General features: G+C 37.0%; 1 protein-coding gene across 3 annotated transcripts in view; it reads right to left on the bottom strand.

Annotated features, from left to right (window-relative positions):
* Nucleotides 1-21835, bottom strand: part of SLC25A12 (solute carrier family 25 member 12) — a 47987-nt gene extending 26152 nt beyond the window's left edge. Inside the window, exons 1-6 of one of the 3 annotated variants that reach the window (XM_064660858.1) lie at nt 21695-21835; nt 21124-21177; nt 16802-16944; nt 12029-12144; nt 3228-3367; nt 310-456 (exon numbers count right to left, since the gene is read on the bottom strand). In XM_064660858.1, coding sequence (XP_064516928.1) covers nt 310-456; nt 3228-3367; nt 12029-12144; nt 16802-16944; nt 21124-21177; nt 21695-21706 — 612 coding nt within the window. In that variant the 5' untranslated portion in view covers nt 21707-21835. Of the gene's footprint in view, nt 1-309; nt 457-3227; nt 3368-12028; nt 12145-16801; nt 16945-21123; nt 21178-21694 lie in introns of those variants that run through there. The other 2 variants (XM_064660856.1, XM_064660857.1) reach the window with 2 other exon arrangements.
* Nucleotides 21836-23098: the final 1263 nt, after the last annotated feature.

Raw genomic sequence — 23098 nt, 5'->3', positions numbered from 1 at the left:
TGGTTCTACAATTCTGCAATTCTTTCTTTGCCAAGCAAAGTCTGCCCTGCTCTAGTGGAAAGTACAGTAGACTAACTCAAACTGCTTCCAATGGCACTTCAAACATGTAAACCAGACTGCCAACCTATTCACTACTGCAGCCAAGGAATGCTGCCATGTTTCACCCTGACCACTCTATTATGAAGCTTATAATCTCTAGCACCAAGGCAGTGACAAGCAGGTAGACGACAAAGTGGGAGAGAAGCAGGACCATCTTAAAGCATTACAGCTAAAAACCACTGAACTCAAGGCCCTTTTTTTTACACTTACAGAAACTAAATTTTCTTCCACAAATGGAGTTAGCATATGTGAGCGAATGGTAACCATGATCTCATTGAAGTCCAGCCCAGTTATCAGACCAGTTTTGTTTTTGTCCTTCAGAGCAAAGGCTTGTCTTGCATGTTCTGACTGCAGCTCCTAGAATGAATATTCAGAGACAGCAGATTAGAAACAAATTCTGTAACTCACTGTTCACAAAACTTTAGCTAATTTCACAATCTTATGCTCCAATAGGTCTGTGCACATAGACCACAGCACAAGTACAGTTTAAACTTCAAGACTAGCTCAACTAAAACAAGAAGTCTGCATACTGATTCTATCCACAGATCATTCCTCTCTCAAAGAAAAGCCTCAATTCAACTGTAAGGAAACATGCACTTTCATTAAATGATTTCAGAAATAAACTTCATACACCCTTCTCCTGTCTGCTATCTATTTCTTTATTAAATACTGCTAGAGAAACTTCTGGTATTGATCTTAAAGACTCAAAGTGAGCTGATCTCTTACACATCCAGGATGAGATATGACTGGGCTATTATAAACTAACTCATTGAAAAGTACTTGAAAATAAACAGGAGGACAGTGAAAATTATATAATATAGATTTAGACTGCCCCAAACAGCTATCTTCCATAATGTCAGAAATGGTCATTCATTTCAGGCAATTTAAAACTCCTATACGAACTGTAAAAACCTTCATACAAAGCACACTGTGGTAACCTAACCTCAAGATAATAATGATGGTTGTAAATTCTATGTCCAGAAAAAGTTGTTTCCTTCTATTCAAGCAAACAATAAAAGCACATTCAGCTGTCATTCAGATCTCTAGAAGCTGCTAAAATAATAACCATGTTCTGACAGACAGCAAGAAGAGGGCAAACCATCTGGCTTATATCACCTTTGCAGTATTTTCTCAACTCTCATAAACTCATGATCAAGGTTTTCTAGATCAGGGTGCAACAAATGTGCTCTGATCCAAGTCCCAAACCCCAAAAGATGCCATTAAACCAAATAAGAAAAACCACCTGACCTAAAAGAAGGGATAACAATATCCAATTTGTGTACATATTGAAATTACTGCAACCCATACTAGCCTTCTCTACTAAGGGTTTTTATTATATGATGACAGTAAGAGGTTACTTTATCTTACATGGCAGTATCTTGGAACAATAAACATAAAACCAGAACAGATATTTATCACTTTGCTCTGAGTTCCCAACAAAAGGGTTCTTCTCACTAATAATCTGGGGGCTCATTTCTGCACTCATGTGTCAGATTTGTGCCTGGGATCACTTAAAATATGTAGTGTCAAACATGGGACACAGTTTGCTACTTCAAAGTATCAGGTTATACTGCAGCCTTGAAAGAACTGTGCCAAACTCCAGTACCTCAATATAGACTTCAGTTCCTACAGTTAGGTATGTTTTTCTAGAGTCTCTAGAAAAGATCTAGATCAAGATCTCTAGATCAAGACACATCTCAGTATAGGAAAGACATGGACTTGTTGGAGCAGGTCCAGCAGAGGGCCACAAAAATGACAGAGGGCTGGAGCACCTACCCTATGAGAAAGGGCTGAGAGAGCTGGGACTGTTCAGCCTGGACAGATGAAAACAGAAGGATCCTGGAAGATCTTACTATGGCCTTTCAATACTTAAAAGAGGGCTTATAAGAAAGATGGGGACACACTTTTTAGGGCTCATTGTGGTAGGGCAAGGGGTAACGGTTTTAAACCAAAAAAAGGGTAGATTCAGATCAGATGTAAGAATGACGTTCTCTATGATGAGGGTAAAACACTGGAACAGGCTGGAACCCAGAGAGGTGGTAGGTGCCCCATTCCTAGAAACACTCAAGGTCAGGTTGAACAGAGCTATGTGCAACCTGATCTAGTTGAAGATGTCCCTGCACATTGCAGGCAGGGGTGGACTAGATGACCTTTAAAGGCCCCTTCCAACCCAAACTATTCCGTGATACCTATTTTTATCCTGCACAATAATTGCAGATGTCAAAGCACATTATCACTCCTTACTTTTAAGACAGTACATACAAAACTTTTTTTGTACCAAAGACCAGCTCTGGAAGTGCATGATCTATTTTTCTTCATGTCTACTAGACACAAAATTATATCATGAGTATATCCATTGTATGTTAATTTATGGAATTCAGTGCAATTACCTACAATTCCGTCAACTCCTTTTCCACGAATTATAATGTAAATTCCTCCTACTTTCCTCTTTCTCTATCCTTTATAACTGACATCATTATTTCTTTCTAGTATAATGTTCAATTCATAATGTTTTAACTGTTAACTTTTTGGCTTAGCACAAGGTGCAGTTCAACAAGTGAAATCCTTTAAAGTCCAATTCCTAGAGGACATTTCAGCAACATCTCAGGAAATCAGATTTACCTCCTGCAAAGTTGGCTGCATTTAAGACTTAACTCCCAATATACATGCAGTAGCATGCATGCCAGTGAGTGAAGAAAAGTATTAGGATAACGTTTATAAAACTAAAAGGTTACAGAAGCTAAAACCTCTATATGGGAGGTTATACGGTTGATAACAACTAGCTATATTAAGGATGCTAAGTTTCTCTGGTAGAGGTTAGTTTTGCTATTAAAATCCTATGACAGAAAAAGTAGACCCTCAAACCAGTGTTAACAACAATCAGTAAAATTGTTAATTCCGTAAACAGTATGTTTAGTCCTATTCTTTGAAAGTATGGTATGCAAGTTAAAGCACAATGAGTACACACTGCTTACAATGGAGAAATAACAGTTCATCATAACTGTCAGGATTAGTATCAGATAAGGATAACCGCTATCAGAATAAGCTCAAAATTTATAATGGTATTAGTGTATTAATAGAAGTGAAATGAGTTTCAGTTCTACTTTCGAAGAAGGTTAATAACTGACCTGAAGAAACTGAGTGAACTCTGAATAGTTAAGATGCTTCTTCCTGTTATGTCCAAAATGCAGTCGAATGAACTCACAGTCCCAGTTGAAGGGGATATGAAGATGAGTAAGAGTTTGTTCAAATATTTCTTTGACATTTGCTTTGGGGGAGGGAAAAACAACAAGTGAGCCTGGGGGTACAATAAATCTACAAACATTCCAGGAAGGATACAAACAAATGATGATTTCAGCAGCTGTTTAAGAAGTGTTTTAGCTTGTTAAGAATAATTGCTAACTGAACCTTTACAGACCTATAAGAACATATTTGAGACACAACGTGATACTTTTTGTATTACTGCATAAAACCTTGGAGTGAGTGTTTTATTTCGTTTTAATTAAGAAGCAATTTCTCTCATACATGACAAATAAGAGCTATTTTGCATTCTGATATAAAAATCAATAGTGGTTCTCTGTCTCTGCCAGGAGTCAAATTAGGCCCTTTATCAAGAGCACGAATACCTGCATTACAGTCTCAGGCAATATTTGTCATACTAAGTATGGTTTGATCGAAACTTCATTATTACAATCACACTGTCTGAATATGGCTATTGAAGATAGGTATAAGAAATGACATCTAAAACGTATCATTAACTCAGTAGAAAGCACGTTATTAGATGCTTTTGATAAGGCCTTAGCACAAAAATCAAATCCTATAAAACATAATTGATAGTCTCAGTTATTAAAATGTTTTAAGATAAGTGAAGATAGAGATGTCCTCTTTTAAATGAAGTAAAGAAAAAACCTCCTATTTCAGATTATGGAATTCTCCACATGTATACTGTACAACTGAAATGCCAATGCTAAACATATTATCTGAATTTAGTCAAAAACCTCATCTGAAAAACGGCGTGCAGCATTGCCATGCTGCAAACAAGCCTGCTTTTTGTGCATATTATCCAACCACATAAACTGTATAACTGGACATCTACCCATATCATATGAACACTTTTCAAAATTTACCTCATAGTACCTGAAATGGTTTGTTTTTATCAACCCAGAACCTGATGACAACCAAAATAAAATGTGGTATACAGCTTAAATTTAAAGCAAAGTACAAAATATTTTAGCTGAAACCACACCTTTTATATGTTTAAACAGTTATGCTAAAAGACCAAATGCAACAAGATCTTTAATTATCATCTGACAACTCTATCAAGAGCTATTTGTTTGGAGCAAATCAACTGCTTTCTCTAAGCTAAAAGACTACTTGATTCACTCATTGTTTCAATTCAATAGCCTTTCTACTAATTCTAGATCAAATCTAGGCAAACCACTATATGGTTTTATATTTTCAGTGAGAAAAGGAAGGTAAATGTCCAAAATATAGGTGTCTCAGTAGAGGCACATACAAAGTAGGATTCCTTGGCTAGATTATCTGCTTTGCAGTTAGACTGAGATTACATATTCAAAGGCAGACTGTGGCTAGTGGTTTAACTGTAATATAACCCTTACTTAAAGGTCAAACACAGAGTATAGTCAAAAACCTACAATTAAAACCAGTTTCCACTGCAAGGTAGGCAAAAGGAGCTGTTAGAGTAAACAAGAAACCTAAAAAACTATTCTGACTACTTGTAACTGTCCACTCATACCTACTCACCAGTATGAATGTGCAAGGTGAGGGTTAAGAAAAAGAAAGATAAAGCACCAAATACACAGTGCTAAACTATTTTATTTATCAACGAATCAAGATCTGTAAATTCAAATTCCCCACCTGCCACTAATTCACTGCAGCTTCTGACCAAGCTACCTGGAGTCTGCATGTACTACAGACACAATCAGGTCAGTGCAGCTCACTCAGCAGTGGAGTCTGCAAAACAGCACTGAACTGTGGGCAGTGAAGAAGACAGGCCTCCTTCACTGGGTCTGTTGGCTTGGCTACTAATGTACAAATAGGGTGCCAAGCAGCAACTACCTACATGTCTGTATAACTGATTTCTAATAAACACCAAATTCCCCTAATGAAAACTTAGGAAAGAATGTGCTGAAGCAGCCAGAGAATTTAAATTATATTTTCACTTGTTTCCGATAATTGCTTCTTTTAACCTTAGACAAAGGTTAAAAAAGAAAGGTCTTTTTTCTTAAAACATTTCTTTTCTTATCCATCCATGTTCATAGAGATAGACCTTTCACTTACTTTTAATGAGACTCAAGCCCCTAGTGTTTTCATAACTCTCACTCCAGCATGTAATTGTGTACTACTTAAACAACCAAGAATCTTAAACTATTATCTTCGTAAAAACATTTATAACTAGTCATCAGTGTATCACAAGTCAAGATTCTTCAGCACATAAAAATAAGTTAAATTAATAAATTTATATTCAATAGTTGAGCGTATTGAAGAATTCCAGAAGTGGCTAACTAGCTTTAATAAATGGTCTCCAGATTAGCCTGTTGCTTCTCTGAAAATTTGGGTGCCTTATCCATTTCTCTTCCACAGGCATTCACACCCAGTAACATATACTGTATGTACTACAGTAGTCTGGGTTTAAAGATATGCTCTTGTATCTAATGCTTAATTAATTCCATGTTGGCTTTGTTTATGAAACACTTGGTTTAGGTTGGAAGGGACCTTAAAGATTACATAGTTCCACCCCCTCCACCAGGACACCTTTCACTAGATTACATTGCTCAAAGCCCCGTCCAGCCTGGCCTTGAGCACCTCCAGGCATGGGGTAGCCACAGCTTCTCTGGGCAACCTGTGCCAGTGCCACATCACACTCACAGTTAAAAACACCACAGAAACACTAAATGCAATCTTCCAAAGCCATCTGAGATTCTCAAACACCTCTCAACAGGTGCTAAAATTTACTTTGTCTACCCAAGAGCATGGGTGCTTTCTTCACAATGTATCAAGAATACCTTTTTAATCCGATTTTGCTGGTTATTCTCTTATACTAAAGGAAATAGCCATCACCACAGCTAACAACTTGTGTGATGAGAAGCAGCAAACAGACAATCACATTTCAGAAATTATACATAATGTGATCATCACCTGCATTTTCACCACTCTGAATTATGAAGAAACGTTTAATTTTTAATTATTTTTTTCCCCACAGTAGTAGCAAAGCATTGACAACAAAGAAAACAGGTAACGTTAAGGTACAGATGCCTGTGTTTTTTATCTCCCTCAGAAACCTAGTAACATTTCTAAATTAAGATAAACTACAAATGTTTCAAATTTCCAACAGAGCTATTCTGCAGGGGGCAAACAGCAAATCACTTTTAAAGCCTTTCATTTTAGTATGACATTTTACAGAACACATTCATCATCTCTGTCAATACATGCTGCTCATTTACTAATGTCTTCTACTCTTTGCTCACCTTTCCACAGTGGAATTCTTTCCTACTGAGCTGATAACTTTCTTTCCAGGCTTACAGGAGCACATTTTCTTCTCAGATGGGCATACAAGTCAGCAGCCTGATGACACACTCAACTTACCATCAGCGCCAGGAACAATAAACCTACTACTCTAGTGCACTAGTACATTACCTCCAAGGCGACACACATTCTCCCAAGATTGCTGCAGAATTTCCCCACCCAATCATTTTAAACAAATTATAGATGCCTGGAGCAGCTATCTGCAGGCAGTATACACATGGCTAGCTCAACCTCCATCAAACATTCTTACCTATCAGACTCAGAAAAATGATAGGAGAAAAACAAAGTTTCTAGGCAATACTCCATATCATATAAGGAGAAAGAATACTTTAAATTATAAACACTATGACGTCTTGTTGGTGGCCCACTGTAAGGATGAGCTCAGTACTCCAAGTAAACCTTGAGGTAGTACCTATTATTTATTTTGACTGAGCAGCTCCCTAAGAAGCAGAGTGGAAACCTCACACAATTCCAGTGCCAACAATGTGTTAACAGTTTGCCATTGCTTCTCACCAGTGATGAAATATCAATCATGCTTGTTAGGGACACAAAAATATAAAAGTGGCAAGTCTTAAGTAGCAGCAAAAGCATACTAAAAGTTTGTTGTTTATCAGGGTTGTTTTGCAGTTTCTTCTGTCTACTCAGTAATCTACTGTCTCATTGGTAGGTATTTTGGGCATAATGAACATAATGCATTTTATGTTGCTGGTTTTCATTATTTCTGCAAATAGCATATTTTCACTTTGAAGCCTAAAATAAAGAATCACAGTTAAAGGCAGAAAGATGATGTCACAGAAGTATATTAAAAGTGATCCAAATGTTAGTAATACAATAATTACTTTGACATGAGAAAGCCAAATTAGAAATAGCTACATAGTATTTCTACTTTTATTTTAAAAGGATTAGTGATTCTATTTAAAGTTAAGATTAATGACAGCCTTAACAAAAAATTCCTTTTCTGTTCCCTGTTGTTGAACTATGGTTTTGAACTTAGTATTATTATGGAGTTGCCACCCTGCATTGTTCACATGTATCTAAAACTGTGGTTTAAGCCTGAAAAGATCATACCAAAAAAAAAAGACAAAAGGAAGTGGTGTTTCCTACATTATCTGCATGTGTTAAGTAAAAGACACCTTGAAAACAGGCAACTAACAGCTACCAGGAGGCCAAAAAAACAGCAGTTCTGGTTTATAGCACACTTAATAAAAACACAGTGTTTTTCTTATATCCTCAGCTCTGTAGACATGTGATTGTATTTTTCTGTTTACATTATAAAAGGTTTCCAGCCTTTATGGTTGCAAATAATATTTTAGAACGCAGAACTTTTACAATTAAATCCAAATCCTAGCATTTTCAATCCAACTGCCCTTTCAGAAACGGTGGAGAAGTGAGCACTAGGAGTGATCCATGTTTCCTGATGCTCAAAAACAAAGCACTAATAACAACATATATTCAACCCCTTTCTCTTGTTCTTCTCGCTCATCTTCTTCCAGTGTTCTCAAACTCTATGTCCTGATTAGGGGAATCCTGAACTTTCTCTCCCAGATTAAAACTGGTTTAAGAAAATAGATGGGCAAGAGTTCAGCATCACTGTACACCCAACTTCTGAAACTATTAAATTGATGTTTATTATTTCAGTTCACCAATATCATATAATTTTCAAATAGTTGCATTACTAGGCATCTGATTGCTTTCCTCCTTCCCAATACTCTTGAAGAAGACGGCTATTACACTCTGCAAGATATTTGTAATTAGATTTTGAGCTGCAGGATGTTTTTAAAAGCCTTATGTTCAGTTCCATAAATATTTTCCAATTATCTCCAAAATAATTCTGAGTGCACAAGAATCAGGAACATATTTCAGCTCTATCTTTCTATCTGTATCTGCATGTATATTTAACTAAAAAAGCATCTCTGAAATTCTCCAGTTTATCAGAGAATGGCTTTCTTTGTGGTGAGTCTACAAGGAAGAACAGCTGGGAAAAGCCTTGAAAATCTGATGCAGTCCAGATCATTGTATCGTGTGCCAAAGAGATAAATTACAAAGAATCCTTTTACTTCCAGTTAGACAACCTGTTTTTCAGAGAAGTTTCAGTCATAGTCACAGACTTCATCTTTTAGCCATAGTAAGGATTATCTGCTTCAACATTGGAAAAACACAAATAACCTGAGCAAATTCAGGTGTGCTTTAACCTGAATTCAGGTCAAAAGACCTGCAGAGAAGAGAGATAATATTCCTTAGTACAACAGTATAAATTTTATGGAGTGTTTTCAAATATTTCACTCAAGAAGTAGCTTAGTCAGTTACATCCCATGAGCAAAAGAGCAAAGCACTTGGCAGTTTTCTCTTGCTACAGACAGAAACCCATAACAAGAAAATAACGCATGAGAAAAAAATCACTTTTCTTCATCAGCTTTAGCTGTTACCTTTTAAATATTTTATGGTTAATGCAGTATTGTAAGGGCTCATCAGCAACACATTTTGCATAAAATATTCACCTAGGAAGCATTTATGAAGATGTAGAATCACTTGATCAGGAAAATACATGCTATTTCTCTATTTCTACATGAATTAAAAAGTAACAAACTACACTATCAGTTGTATCACTGGGTTATTAAAATAGTCATTTTACTGCTTTTTATTCACCAGGCTGACAGCAAGTCCAGTGTACTAGGCACGCTGTGCAGTTTGCTCATACTAAGTAGGTACAACTTCTTGTTGCAATGAACCTGCTATACAAATGCTGCAGAATACTAACTGCATATTTATAGAAGTCATTCATACAGGGTTTCTGGATGTCCAAAACTCCTGGAAAACTGTCCCAAAGCATTAAGAAAGCAGATGATATTAAAGTGACAGAAGGCTTCATGTTACAATTCCAACTAACATATGATATTGCACAGACAAGTACTTCGATTAGCATTGCATAGATGACAAGTATTTATATAAAACAGTTTCTAAAGAATCATAAACTCTTGCTCCTCTTCTAAGATAGTTCTTCTGTAATACAATTTAATTAATAGTTTCATCATTGGAGAGTTGGAAGCTCAACATTTTAAGAGACAAGTGTCAGACTGAGGCTCAAGAGGACTGTAAAATGCTAACGTGCTTTAGTATGGTCCAAAATCATGTCAGTAAATAAATCCTAAATAGCAGATGTGAACCCAACTAGACCAAATTGCTTTCAAGTACAGAGCCAGTTCTAAAATTCAACAAATATACTTAACTTTCTCTGGATAACTGAAAATTTGAGTAGACAAGAATATTTTTTGAAAATGCATTATCTCACACAAGGCCAGTGTTGGGTTCAAGTTACTGGTCTAACAGACAGATCCAAGTTAATTCTGTCCCTTGCTCCAGATGCACAGTGCAGGAAAACCTCAGTAAATCCATGTTGCTTCTGGCAAGACTTACTGGTTTGACTTAGCTTTGGCATCAATGCAATCACATCCACAGAGCATTTCATCTGAGCTAGAAAATCTTGACTGGTGTTTGCTCCCATAACCAACATGGTTTACCTGCAGACTTGGATACATTACACAGCCTGTAACAGACTTGACTTGTCTGACAGCAATTCTCACACCGTCTAAACTTATTCCATTTCAGTACGCTTCTAAAAATTTACTAAAATTTTTAACTTTAAGACTTATTTTTCTATATTGTCCTGTTTCCACATGAAACTAAACTCTGTGCCTTTCTGTTTATGTGCTATGAAAACGAAAGAGTGCAGGACTCATTCATAAAACAGCCTCTAAAGGCCAGAAGACTGACTTGGAAATTGACTGAAGGGTTACCAAATTCTGAACGTCACATATCATCATTGCCATTTTTCACACATGTATTAATTTGTATGTTATGCATATGAAGTAAACAGCCCATGTTACGAACAAGAATTAAAAAAGGCAAAAAAGCAGCAGCAAATGTGGGAACTGTAGCACAAAAAATATGTACTATGTTATGTTGCAACATATAGTAATAACTGCAATATAATTAATTTCATAAAAAACCAAGAAACCAACAGTAAATTTTAAGTTCCCTAAGGAATTTCCTATTCAAGATTTATCAGCCCTATAAAAAAAATTCAGCAAGATATAGAAAAAACATGCAATTTTCTGTTTTACAATTTTTCTTGTTTGTGTTGTTCTTTTAGACTTTAATTTAATTACATACTCATAAAAATAACAATCCTCAGTCTGACTGAGCAATCTGTATAAATTGAAATGTATACAATTTTGTTCATTTAGGGAACCAGCAATTTCAAGTGTGCTCATGAGAGCTGCGAAGTTCAAATCCCCGTTTTGTGAGCCTACTAAATACACCATCATTAACGTGGTCACACTGATTGCAGTAGTTTCTCCAGCCCGTAATGACTGCATTTACTGACTTCATCTTTACGTAAATTCTAAAAGATTTTCTTTTCAAGATGTTGTGTATCCCAATTGCTTAGTATTTGACTCTTCAGTTAACGATGTAATTTAACAGACATCGTAAGTCAAGCAGTTTGTTTCCATAAAACGACCCTTGCATTTTTTTCAACAAGTTGAAACACTTTTCATACAAATGAAATGGTACAAACAGCAAGTGGTTACAAATCCAAGCATAGTTTGTATTTTCTTTATTAAGAGCTTTATTCTTTTGGATAGAAATAACATTTAATTCTCAATCCATTTTATTAAAATTCTTACCATTGATTTATCTAATTTTCATAAACATGAAGTTTTAAAAATAAAGCCTACTCCTCCTTAAACTGCAATGTTAATAACAGTTATTTAGCAATATCATAAAGCAGTATAGTTGGCCTAAAGAATTTTGTCTGATCACTAATTTATGTGATTAGGGGAAAAAAAGGTAACAAAACTGAAGGCCATTATTTTCTTCCTAGTTTTTCAAATATATGATCTAGTTGTAAGTTACACTCATACCATTAAATATTTGCTCCTCAAGAAAAGGAACACTAACCTAGGAAATCAAAAGATTAGACCTCCTTAATTTCTATATTGAGCTCTTACTGTATATAATGACAATTCTTCAAAGATATGTGGAGACCCAGGATGTATTTTAAAACTCCCCCATTGTTGAAGCAGTTTAAAGTCCAGGACATAAAATTTCACTTAGGATGACAACGAGCAAAACATCATTATATAAACTACCTCAGGAAAATGAAAAATCTTGATTCAAGATGACAGAGCAGAACATATTTTGTTTCTGTGTACTTCTTAAGCTTGTATCACTTGAAAAAAAAAGTTCTACTCATGCAAACTCTTAGGAAAACAGTACAGTACTGCACAATATACATTTCTATGCACCTGTGGTCAGGAACCATTATTATGACTGATACTATTTTAATCACTTTCTTAAACTGTTTTTCTTTAGGTATTCTTACCAAATGTTACTTCTCCATTGCCATTCCTGTCAAATAACTGAAAAGCAACAATGAATATTGCATCTGGAGTACACAAAACAGATTCAAATGCCAAAAATTCTTGAAACGAAATTAACCTACAAAGGAAAACACAGAAGTTACAAAGATTTAAAAAAATATTCATAATAACAATGATCATTTGCACTTGATACTCTAGAAAACTATATGATCCAAATATTAAAATAAAATTCTAACATAAAATAATTAAGACTCTAGAAACTGAAAAGTATTTGTTACATTTAAGTAGTTACTTAACCTTCATGCAACTTTCTTCCTCTATAAAGCAACTGAATTCTTCATATCCATCAAAACCAAAACATAATCAATTCCCACTGAACACCTATAATTCATTACTTTGTAATTCTAAATGTAAGCACACAGCACTTAAAAATTAAGAGATAAAAACACAGAAATTCTATTACCATGAAATCTACAGCTCTGACATTGTACTACTATATATATTTCTACTGAGAAAGAAAAGATATTTTAATTCAAGTGCAGGAATATACTACAAAACATACATTTTCTTAAAACAATGTCTAACGTTCATGAAAAAAACCAGGATCAGAAAAAGTTAAACTTTACTACGCATATGGAAAGAATATTACACTTCAAATCTAATGTGAACCGCCAAGTCATGTACTTGGGGACAATAAAGAATGTAGGAACATTTGGACACAAGAACAGTTAGACATGACAAGGCAGGGAAGGACTTCAGTGTAACAGCAGATCACAAGATTCTGAGTTGTTTATGCAAGACAATTGCTACACAGAAAAAAGCCAACTCAGGATGCATGAGGAAAGTTGTTCCTGTGCAAGATAAGGAAGCAGCGATAGCCCCAGATAAGGTTCCCACATCATCTCTGCAACACTGCAGAGAAATCCAAGTCCCTGTGGTCACTACATATAAACTCAGACTTGAATGCACAGATAATTTGTTAGGATAATAATAAGTACTTTTTCTAGAGGCACTCAGCTTATTCTGACTAACAGAAAACCAAAATATTTAGAAGGGGTCCGAATGCCGCATGCATGAAGAGTTGCAGAAAGATAAGCCTTAAGCTAAGATAAAGGATAATGCTGGCACAAAAAACGATGGGATATATATTTTAGCATCAAATAAATTATCAATGGCAATAAGAATTTCAATTACATTTCTTTAATTAAACAAAAAATTAAACAAAAAAATTTCAGTAAATGCTGTTAAAACATAGAATATCACTGTAGACGGTGCATTTTCCTAGAAAATGTATACAATTGATCTGAATTTAGTACTATTCATAGGCTATCATTAGTTTATAGTGATTACTTCACACAATACTGCTTAGTGCTAATGAGTCAAGTATAAATTCTGTTCCCTACAAAGAAAAAAAAAAAAACAGAAGAAAATCAAGCTACACTATTCATTACTTTATCTAGTCTTTCTCTATCAAAGTACCCAAGAAGCAGAATTGAGATACTTTAAAAAAAGGTTACATATGTTAACATCCTTGCATATACATATTACACAGGAAATACAGAAATAAATAGTGATTTTGAAAATAATTAAGATCTGGCAAATACGGAATCATGGCATTAATGTGTTGCATTTCAGCCACAAAAATCAGAGATATGAGAATGGTTCTTCGGATGCAAAGGCCATTTCATCCGAAGGATGACCTTGATAAACAAGGGGTTAGGATGAAAGAAACAGATGATCCTTTAAAACAATTGTAAATACTATCATTTCAAAATATACCTCACATACAAGCATAAAGCTGACATACAAATTAATTCCTAATCAGGAAGCTTTACAACTGACAAAATCAAGTGGCGATCTCTGTAGAACGCATTCGTAGAAGCCTGAACCTGAAAGAAGACGTCTTCAGAGGTCTCACTTTAACAGTGCCTACAGCAAAAGGAGACAGACACATTCAATTGCCTTTCCATATATTCAACTTGCAATGTCTAAGAGCAGGGATATCCTCCGTGATCCTCCATTAGCCATTAGCGGGGAGATAACAGGAACTGGATTAAACGGAATGATGGAGCTTCCCACCCGATCACTACTCAAGTATCACCCAGTGAACCCACTGCACTACAGAGTCCAGAACGATATCAAATCACTCACCTTTCATTTCATTTGTAACATTTTAAAAAAATTTATTTTCCTCTTATTTCCTCTCTACTTTTATCCTGCAAAAGCACACCAAGTAACCCACGTGTTTACAGTTCTTCTCTATCTTTCCTTTTTTCCTACTACAATTCTTTGTTCATTTTTCCCCACACAACATAGCTTTTTAGACGTTATGTATAGCTCTGCTGTGACTCTCCACTATGTGAAATACCAACTCTTTCTTCAGAACTTTGCTCAAGAATGTACTTCCAGATTTAAGGATGATACGCTGACAAAAAGAGTATGTAGAAACAAGCAATTAAAATGAAGAATTTTGAATTACTACTGTGAAGTTTTGAAGGCCTGAAGGGAGAAAAAATCTTTTATTTTAAAACTGCAATACCTACTAATGGTAATTGACTTATATAATTGGAAACTGGTTTAGGCACATATATATATAAGTACATTATTCAGAGAGGGTATTTATCCTAATTTCAAAACCAGTGCCAGCAGTCTGAAGACACAGGAATGTTTACAGCGTCAGTGAAATCCTGCTGTATTAAACAGGCAACAGACAAGGAAGTTTAGGTGAAATTCTGATTTAGAGATCATTGCATTAATTGCTAAGAACATGCATTTTTAACGATGAGGAATAAACATTTTGAAAGTGAACAGTCTTTTGTTTTATGAACTGCCTTACTGAGTTCCACTAAAGCAAACCAGTCTTGTACTGCAGTAACGGGAGAAGGCAACAGTACTCTGGAACAGTTAAATAAGGATCAGGTTACCATCAGAAAAAAAGTAAAAAAACATTTTTTTTAAACACATGCCTACAGAGAACCAGTTCCAAAATGTCCTTTTTTTTTTTTTTGTAAAGTGCCAAACTTAAACCTAAAAGACATAAAAAAATATTAAAAATGAAAGCAACCAAGAACACTGCGACTATTTATCTGAAGAGCAAGCAAGGCTAAGAGACTACGACAGTAGATACAGAAATGAAATCTTGTAAGAGAGCCCAAAGCTTCTCAATGACTTGCTGCGTGACGTTGGGCTGTCATTTAATTTACAAATGTATGTATGGATAGGGTTTCCTTGGACTTCTTTATAACTTATGTCCTCGGAAAGATGCAATGCATTCTGGAATTCAGTTGAAGATTACAATAATTATTCGTGCTACAGATTAAACTCTCTATGCAGATTATATAGTTATTAGTGTCTGGATTTTGATATATTAAAACTCACCCCAAATGAAAGAATGTGAATGTAGAAGTAAATAAATAAACCGATGATGATGGGGGTATAACAAATTCTTCACATGAAATACAGATTATGGAGAAATATTTAAAAGATCCTTTTATAAGACATTTTCTGAAGAAATGCACACCATAAAAGATAACCAACAGCTTTTTGAGAGGCACAAGATACTAAGCTGGTTGGTTTACTTGTCATCAAATAGACTATTATTTCAATGGATACATACAAAATATCCTTTCCAATCCGAAACAGAGCAACAAACTGCAGCCATGTACTGGAAACAGAGACAGGTTATTTAGATTTACAAAATATATGCACATTCAAATGTATTAGCAAAGTAGTGCAGCTTTATAAAAAGAAAAATCATGTAACATTACATCAAATGGAAGATCCTACTTTTGTCATTTAGTGTAAAAGGTATATAGCATATATAATTTCACTTGTATAGCACAGATACTGTGCAGCAAGCTGCTCAAGACAATAAGCAAATTAAGAAAATATTCTAAAGCAAAACACATGAAAACAAAAACATTTAAGTTCAATTTAAAATAAGTTACATCTATACATTTACAAATGTTTACTATTTTAAGAGCATTTTCTTCCCTACCAAATAGCCACTCACTTCTGCATTCTTCACCTCTTCTCTGATCCATCTTAACTTCGTCAATTTACTTCAACAATGTCCATACATCCTACTACAATCCAAGGCCAAAACTAGAAGCCTACACACAGCAAAAGAAAAGGCTCCTTGGAAGACAAATGAGTTAGGGGGTACTCAGCAGAGCAGACATTTTGCAAATTGATTTGAGGGAACTGTCTAGAAGCAAGCAGGATCACCTGTAAGTAGCGCTGGAAAAGCTTTATGGGCTGTGACCTTATCTTCATTAGGTAAACACCTTCTTCCTGAGTAGAGTCATTCGTGTTTCACTTTTCTAAGAGTCAGCACTTTAAAAAAGACCTCAACGGTTTGATTTGAATTGCATACTACAGAAATAAGAATGCTCTTCCATATTTCCATGTTTAATTACAGGTACTGAAGATGCTATACAGTATCTAATCATGGACATGGACACACAGAAAAGAACTTTTCCGAGGCAATCATACTACACTGAACTTCCCTGCAGTTTGACTTCCTCAGCACTTGTAGTATTTACTAAAATGTCACTAAAACAAATCTGAACTTAAAAAAAAATCCATGTTAAACACCACCTTTTTTTCCCAGTTTTCCCAAATCTATAGTCTACTGTACTTGTAAAAAAACTCATCTAAATAAGCCTAAAATGTAATAAAATCAATACTGTATTTTAGAAGATGAAGTTATCCAACTCACCACTCACACATGTACTAATGCATTACAAGTTTGAAATGGAAAGCAAAATTCTCACCCATCCTTAGTTTGATCTGCCACTCCAGCCAACAGCTGCACTGTCTTAGGATTGTGATGTGGATCTGTATGAAGTCCTAGATATTTCTGCACAAAATCTTCTGGGGTCATGTAATGCTCACCATCTTTCTCAACACTTGCATACTACAGTAAAAATAAAAAAACATAACCACACAAACAAAGATTAATCCATTTAAATGCTAATTATTGGTGATTAACAAACTAGTAACTTTACTGAATGTAACTCAAAATGTTGCACAACTGTCTGCACATAACTGCTCTGAAATTAAAGTCCTTGATTAAATTAACAGTGTTACTGTACTAGTTTTATACTACCAACAATCAGATTTCCCTGTAGAATATATATGTTCATATAATGATCAATATCTTCTAATTAAAAGACAATTATATATTTTCAGAGACTGTCAGGTATTACAACCATGCTGTAGCCTGCCATTTGCTGAAAACACAGCACATAAGTTTTCCTACCATTTCTGGTAGCAGATATTTTCTGAATAATTGTTCTTGATAGTTACTACAATTATTTTGGAAAACATGTATTATTTCTTTTCTCTTTTTGTGAGAAACAAACTTCCAGATTAATTTTTATCCTGAAACAAATGATTTTAAGTAAAAATTCACACACACAAAAATAGGATTTGAGTAAATTGAAATGTTATTTCTTTCAATTTTACTAGCATTGAATTTTAAATTAAAAATCACAGGCAGATTTAAAATTTTATTATTGATTTGCATTAGAAGTAATGATTTTTAATTTATTTGTAAAAATGTGTTATGCTTTTCTAAGTCCTAGCAAATAAGCATTCTCTGCAGAAAAAGAAATGGCAATGCCTCCAAATATCTAAAGTGCAACATCTAAGCTAATGAATTCACACTTCAACTAATGGCCTTTTCCACTATATGCTGCAGTACCTTGATTCAGCTGACACAGTTTTACATGAAAGAGTGTCAGCTCTCAAACAGACGCTTACTGTGCCAGGGACCCACAGGAATTACAGTATTAACAATAAGATGTACACACAATACCTGTTAAGGTGTAACACTCCATTAAGGTAAAGGGAATCATTCTCATGTCTCATACTTGTTTCACCACCAGTTCAGTCTGGACACACTTTCAGCATCAGTGCCTGCTTCAGCACCTCCTGTATCCCTTCCACAACACCAGTCCCTCACATCCCCTCATCACCTCTCCCTCTTCCATCCTATAGCTGTGATGACAGCTATTTGCAAGACTGCACTGTAAACCAGATTACTGAATTTATGCAGAATTAAAACAGATTATTTCCACAAAAACAGGAACAAAAAACAGTGGACAGGAATCCTTTAATTCAGCACTGCTGCCAACATGATAGCATAAGGAAATTGTGGCTTCCTTGAATCAACTCTGAAAGGTTCTCTTCCCAGTCGTACACACAAGTGACTGAAAATGCATTACGAAGCACATTTCTGCTGCAAGACATGAAATCCAAAGAAAATGTTATGTATGAAGGATCATCAAACATGCAGAGTATTGAGCATATCTTCAAGAATAATGGAATTCAACTGTATGACAGCAGAGGTGCATATCAAAGACAGTCAAAATCTAAACACCATCCTCTTTTTTTCTCCAGATAACTATTTATCTGACTTTATTATAAACAATGATTTGTTTTACAATAAAAAATGTGCCCAGGAAGTTTTATTACAAAAATTTTGAGACAAAAATAATTAACTGACAGATACATTGAGCTCCATATGAGAAGGTCATGGCATTTTGGAAGAGCTTGGCAGCAAGCCAATAAATTAAGGCCTAACAAAGTAGCCAGGCATGTAAATACATTTGTCCTCAGGTTACCTTTTCACCATGAAACTTAAATCAAGACTCTTTTAGCACAAAATAAGTAAATGTAAATTCTGACTAAATGTGAATGCAAAATATAACACATCAATTAAATCTGTATTTTCCTCAGTCCTGAACGCTATAACACAAAATTCTAACTATATGTTTATAGACTGTCTTGGGTAAGCACTTGATGAATTTGCATGAGACTTTTAAAATTCATCACATAAAATGAACACAAACCCTCTACTCTAGTTGTACAATCCAGTGCTAGGTACCCACCACACTTTCAGAAACAATGCTTTGTTTTTAAAATTGGTTAGTTTTCAATTTAAAGGAGTTTTCTATCCCAGTGATTTTATCTGGGCAGAAGAGAGAGAAGTTCCAAAGCAGAAGAGACCTACAGGCACTATCAATATTACATTTTTAAAATCAAGCTAAGCTACGAGCAAGAGATTCAGGTAATTTTTAAGCGGTGTTGGGGAAAGTTTCCTGTATTAAAACTGGGAATTTGTTTTTGTTTCTTTCTTCACCTTGCTGGAACAGGTTACACTTGAACTCAGCAGGCAGGGAATAGTTCAACTATATTTCTCAAAGACTGACTGTGTCTTCCCTAAGAAAAAAGAATGAAGGTTCACTAAGAAATCTAGCAGCTGTGTTTCTACCTAACTCTTTTATCCTTCAGGGATAATTTGTTATCCAATATGTTCTTTTATGGTTGTTACTGAAGCCTGTTTAGGAAACACCTAAGTTACCTGATGGTGCACAGACAAAGAATTTCAATGCCTGCATTTCATAGTTACAAGATTACAGAGAAATAATAGCACATCTTTTTAATGCAAGTAAAACGTTAGGTTTTTAACAGTTCAAAATAGTAAAAATAAACATATAGCAAGCTTTTGGAAATCCACTAATACAACGTAAACTACATGGACAGAGGGCACATAGCACTTTAGAAGACATGCATGAAGAGAAGGAAATTTAAGTACACTCCCTGTGATTAAGGTGGATGGTGATGAGGCCTACAGTTCACATCTTCCCTTCTAACCATTTCCAAGGGATGCCAAATTTAGGAAGGAATGCACGACCTTTAGCTGAAGCTCCCAGACAGGCCAGCACTCTCAGCAAAGAGCACAACATATTTGACCCCTGATGTGTGCAACACTAGCAGCATTTCTCTACAACTTAAGTCTTGGAAAGAATGATTCTCTTTTGATTTTTTTGAAGGTTGCAACTAAGTTCAATTGCTACCCATCAAACAACAATTTCAAACTCAATTTTAATCAAATATAATGCAAAATAAACTTTCTTTCTATGCTCTTTTTACTGCAAATCTCAAATACTTAAGGGGAGAGAGCAGAGTGTTCATTTTTTTCACCCCTCAGAGCATGCAACAATCCACAACTTAATTTGCATGTTTCTTAGAAGACAACAAGATAAGACATGGAGAAGACTCAGAAGCTGTTTTAAAACCAGACTGTCCCCCAGGCTGCTGGAAGATTTTTTGCTAGAAATTAAATGCTGAGATGTCACAGTTTGATGCCAGCATTCTAAGTTTTTGCACTCCAGCAATACTACCAGTGTAATCCGGTATACAAAAGCAAAAATCTGCCAAAATCAGGCTTGGGATCTAACATTTCTCTCTCAGGCAAAAAGGTCTCTCTGACTACTTCTAATACATGGAAAGTATTAGATAACACAGTAGAAACAGAAGTTACATGTCAAAAATAATAGATTTTATTATTTACAGTATTAGCTTTAATATTCATTTTATATTCTTAACTTTTTCACAGAGAAAACCTTCTTGAATATACTGTGTTAACATTCAATATAAAAGGAAAAGAAGCTATTTTAGTGATTTTGAAATATCAGTGCCCCAACTATGAACCTAAAACACAGTTATTGTTCTTATTCCATATGCTTGATTCATAGCTTATTATCAAAGTTACAGGTTTGACTCAATTTTCCTTTCTAACTGTGCTTTACTGTAACTAAGGGAGTGTAAAAAGCTTCATGCTCTTATTTATATATATCTTAATTATAAGGCCCTGCAAGGGATAATATTATGAAATGCATAAATCTTTAGTTATCAATTTTAAGTTCCAAAAACATTGCCAGTGGTCCATCCATTTGTGAGAGAACATATATAAACCCCAAAGATAAAACATACAGGCAGAATAATTTTTTTGAATCTTGGAAAAGTATATTTTAAAAATAACAGTACTTAGTTATAGCTTTTTATTTTATAGAAAACTTAAAAATACTTCAGAAAAATATTTAGTATTATAATTTGGAAATGGTTAATCAGGATTTATGTCACCAGCAGTTTCTGCTCGATGCCTGACAGCCTCTTCAATACACTGTGCCTGCAAAGTGAAGTTTTAAGTATCCCAGCAGCACATGTGTTTGATTCCATGGCAAACTGCTGGGAGGGCAAAAAGCAGAAGTCTGTCACTTAAACAACACTAGACAGATCTTTTTACCTGCAAAAAAATATTTCGTAGTTCGGCGGGGTCCGCTCTTTTGGCTGAGTGCACCTGTAAACACAAGCAAGATACTGCTTCGAGAGCCGTGCCACTGACAGAGCCCCGACACCACTCGCTGTAAGGGCGGCCACGGGGCGTCCCTTGAGACCCACAGGCCCAACCCCAGCCAACACCGCGCTGTGCTGCTGTGGGACCGCACCCGGCTCGGTGCCGGTGACAGCTGTCAGCCCCGGGCTGCCTGCGAGAGCCGCGGCGCCCCGGCCCAGGAACGGCCCCTCGGAACGGCCCGGCCACGGCCCGCGGGCCAGGCCGGCTCCGCCACAACCCCCGCCACCGCCAGGGGCCCCGGCCCGCACCCCCCGCGGCACCGCGGCGGCGGAGGCACCGCGGGCTGCGCTGCCGCTCCCCCGGGCCGCCCCACCATCACCGCCGGCCGCTCCCCCTGGCCCCCGCGGGCTCCCTCAGCGCCGGCGGCGGCCACCGCCTCCTCCCGCCGCCCGCCCGCCCCCGGCCCCGCGCGGGGTCCGCCCGCTTCCTCCTGCCACAAGCGGCGGAGCGGGAGAGTCACCTTGACCGCCATGCTGCGCCCGCCGAGGAGGAGGAGGACGGAGAGGAGGAGGAGCCGCCCGCCCGCCGCGCCGCCGCAGCAGCCGCTGCCTCAGCGCAGCGCTGTGGGGGCGAGCGCCGCGCCCGGCCCGGCCCGGCCCTGCCCTGCCCGCTGCCCTCGGCGGCCGGTGCCGGACACCGCCGTTGCAGCCGTCCGGGTGCCGTGTCTGCCCCCAGCGAGGCACCAGCGGCGCGGGTGCGGGTCCTGTCGGGGGCTGCTGGCAGCACCTCCACAGTGCAAAACCGAGCTCCTGTAAACGCTGCTGAATCTCATTTCTGGCGTGACAGATGCAGCTGCTCTCTCAAGGGTCAGCTGACCTGTTGGTTCCAAGTTCATAGACTGATGTTCTGGCAGCTTGGCTGCAAACTGGTAGTAGCTCTGTATTTCAAACAAAGGAGCCAGAGGCAAAGTTATCAGTCCTGGCTGGAATTCAGTAACTTCTGACAGGGTCTTTAGCAGTAGAGCACACTCGTGTTATATCTCAAAATGAAAAGCATACAGGCCACAGCCACAAGAAAGGACAAGTTCATATTTCATTTGGACAGTTCCATCACAGTAAGTGGTTGTAAAACCTGGCTTAACTAATACTACATGTTCTGTCTTGCTGTATTATTTCAAGGCCCCAACAAGGTGTCTTTTATCACATGCCACTGGAAAATATAAAAAGGGCAGATTCTGGTACACGTCAAATAGCACAGTGAGATATAAAACTACAATACAGTAGTTGGCAGTTTATAATAGTGGTCACAAAACAATGGGTCACTTTTCTTAAGTTTAAAACAACTAATTTTCTCTAGAAAGCAGAACTTTTCTTGGCTATAGGTCAACAAAAATTCCGTGAATATAACTCAGAGTTCACATGCTATGTCACAACTGACAACAAGAACAGTTTTGATAGAAATCTGCCTATTTGACAGGCATCTGATAGGCATTTGATAAGCATCTGACCACTAGAGTGTCTTGCTCAGCAAGTCCATAAATACCTACTAATTGCAGAGTGTAGTGGTTTAACCCAGCCAGCAGCCAAGCCCCACACAGCCACTCACTTCCCCACCAGCAGGACCGGGGAGAGAACAGGAAGGGTAAAAGCTGGAAAACTCATGGGTTGAGATAAAGGCAGTTTAATAGGGAAAGCAAAAGCCATGCACACAAGCAAAGTCAAACATGGAATTAATTCACTGCTTCCCATTGCAGGCAGGTGTTCAGCCATCTCCAGGATATCCTTTACGCGGTGGCTGTAACAAGCGGTTCAGCACACAGATTTTTATTTATTTATTTCCTAACGCTAAAGCTCTGGTTGTTTGCTCGGCTGCAGCGTGCCCGTGGCGCTGGGCCGTGCGGTCGGTGCGTGCGGGGGGCGCTGAG

The sequence above is a fragment of the Pseudopipra pipra genome, chromosome 7 (genome assembly GCF_036250125.1).
Source record: "Pseudopipra pipra isolate bDixPip1 chromosome 7, bDixPip1.hap1, whole genome shotgun sequence".
Lineage (NCBI taxonomy): Eukaryota > Metazoa > Chordata > Aves > Passeriformes > Pipridae > Pseudopipra > Pseudopipra pipra.
This window is presented reverse-complemented; position numbering and strand designations above follow the sequence as displayed.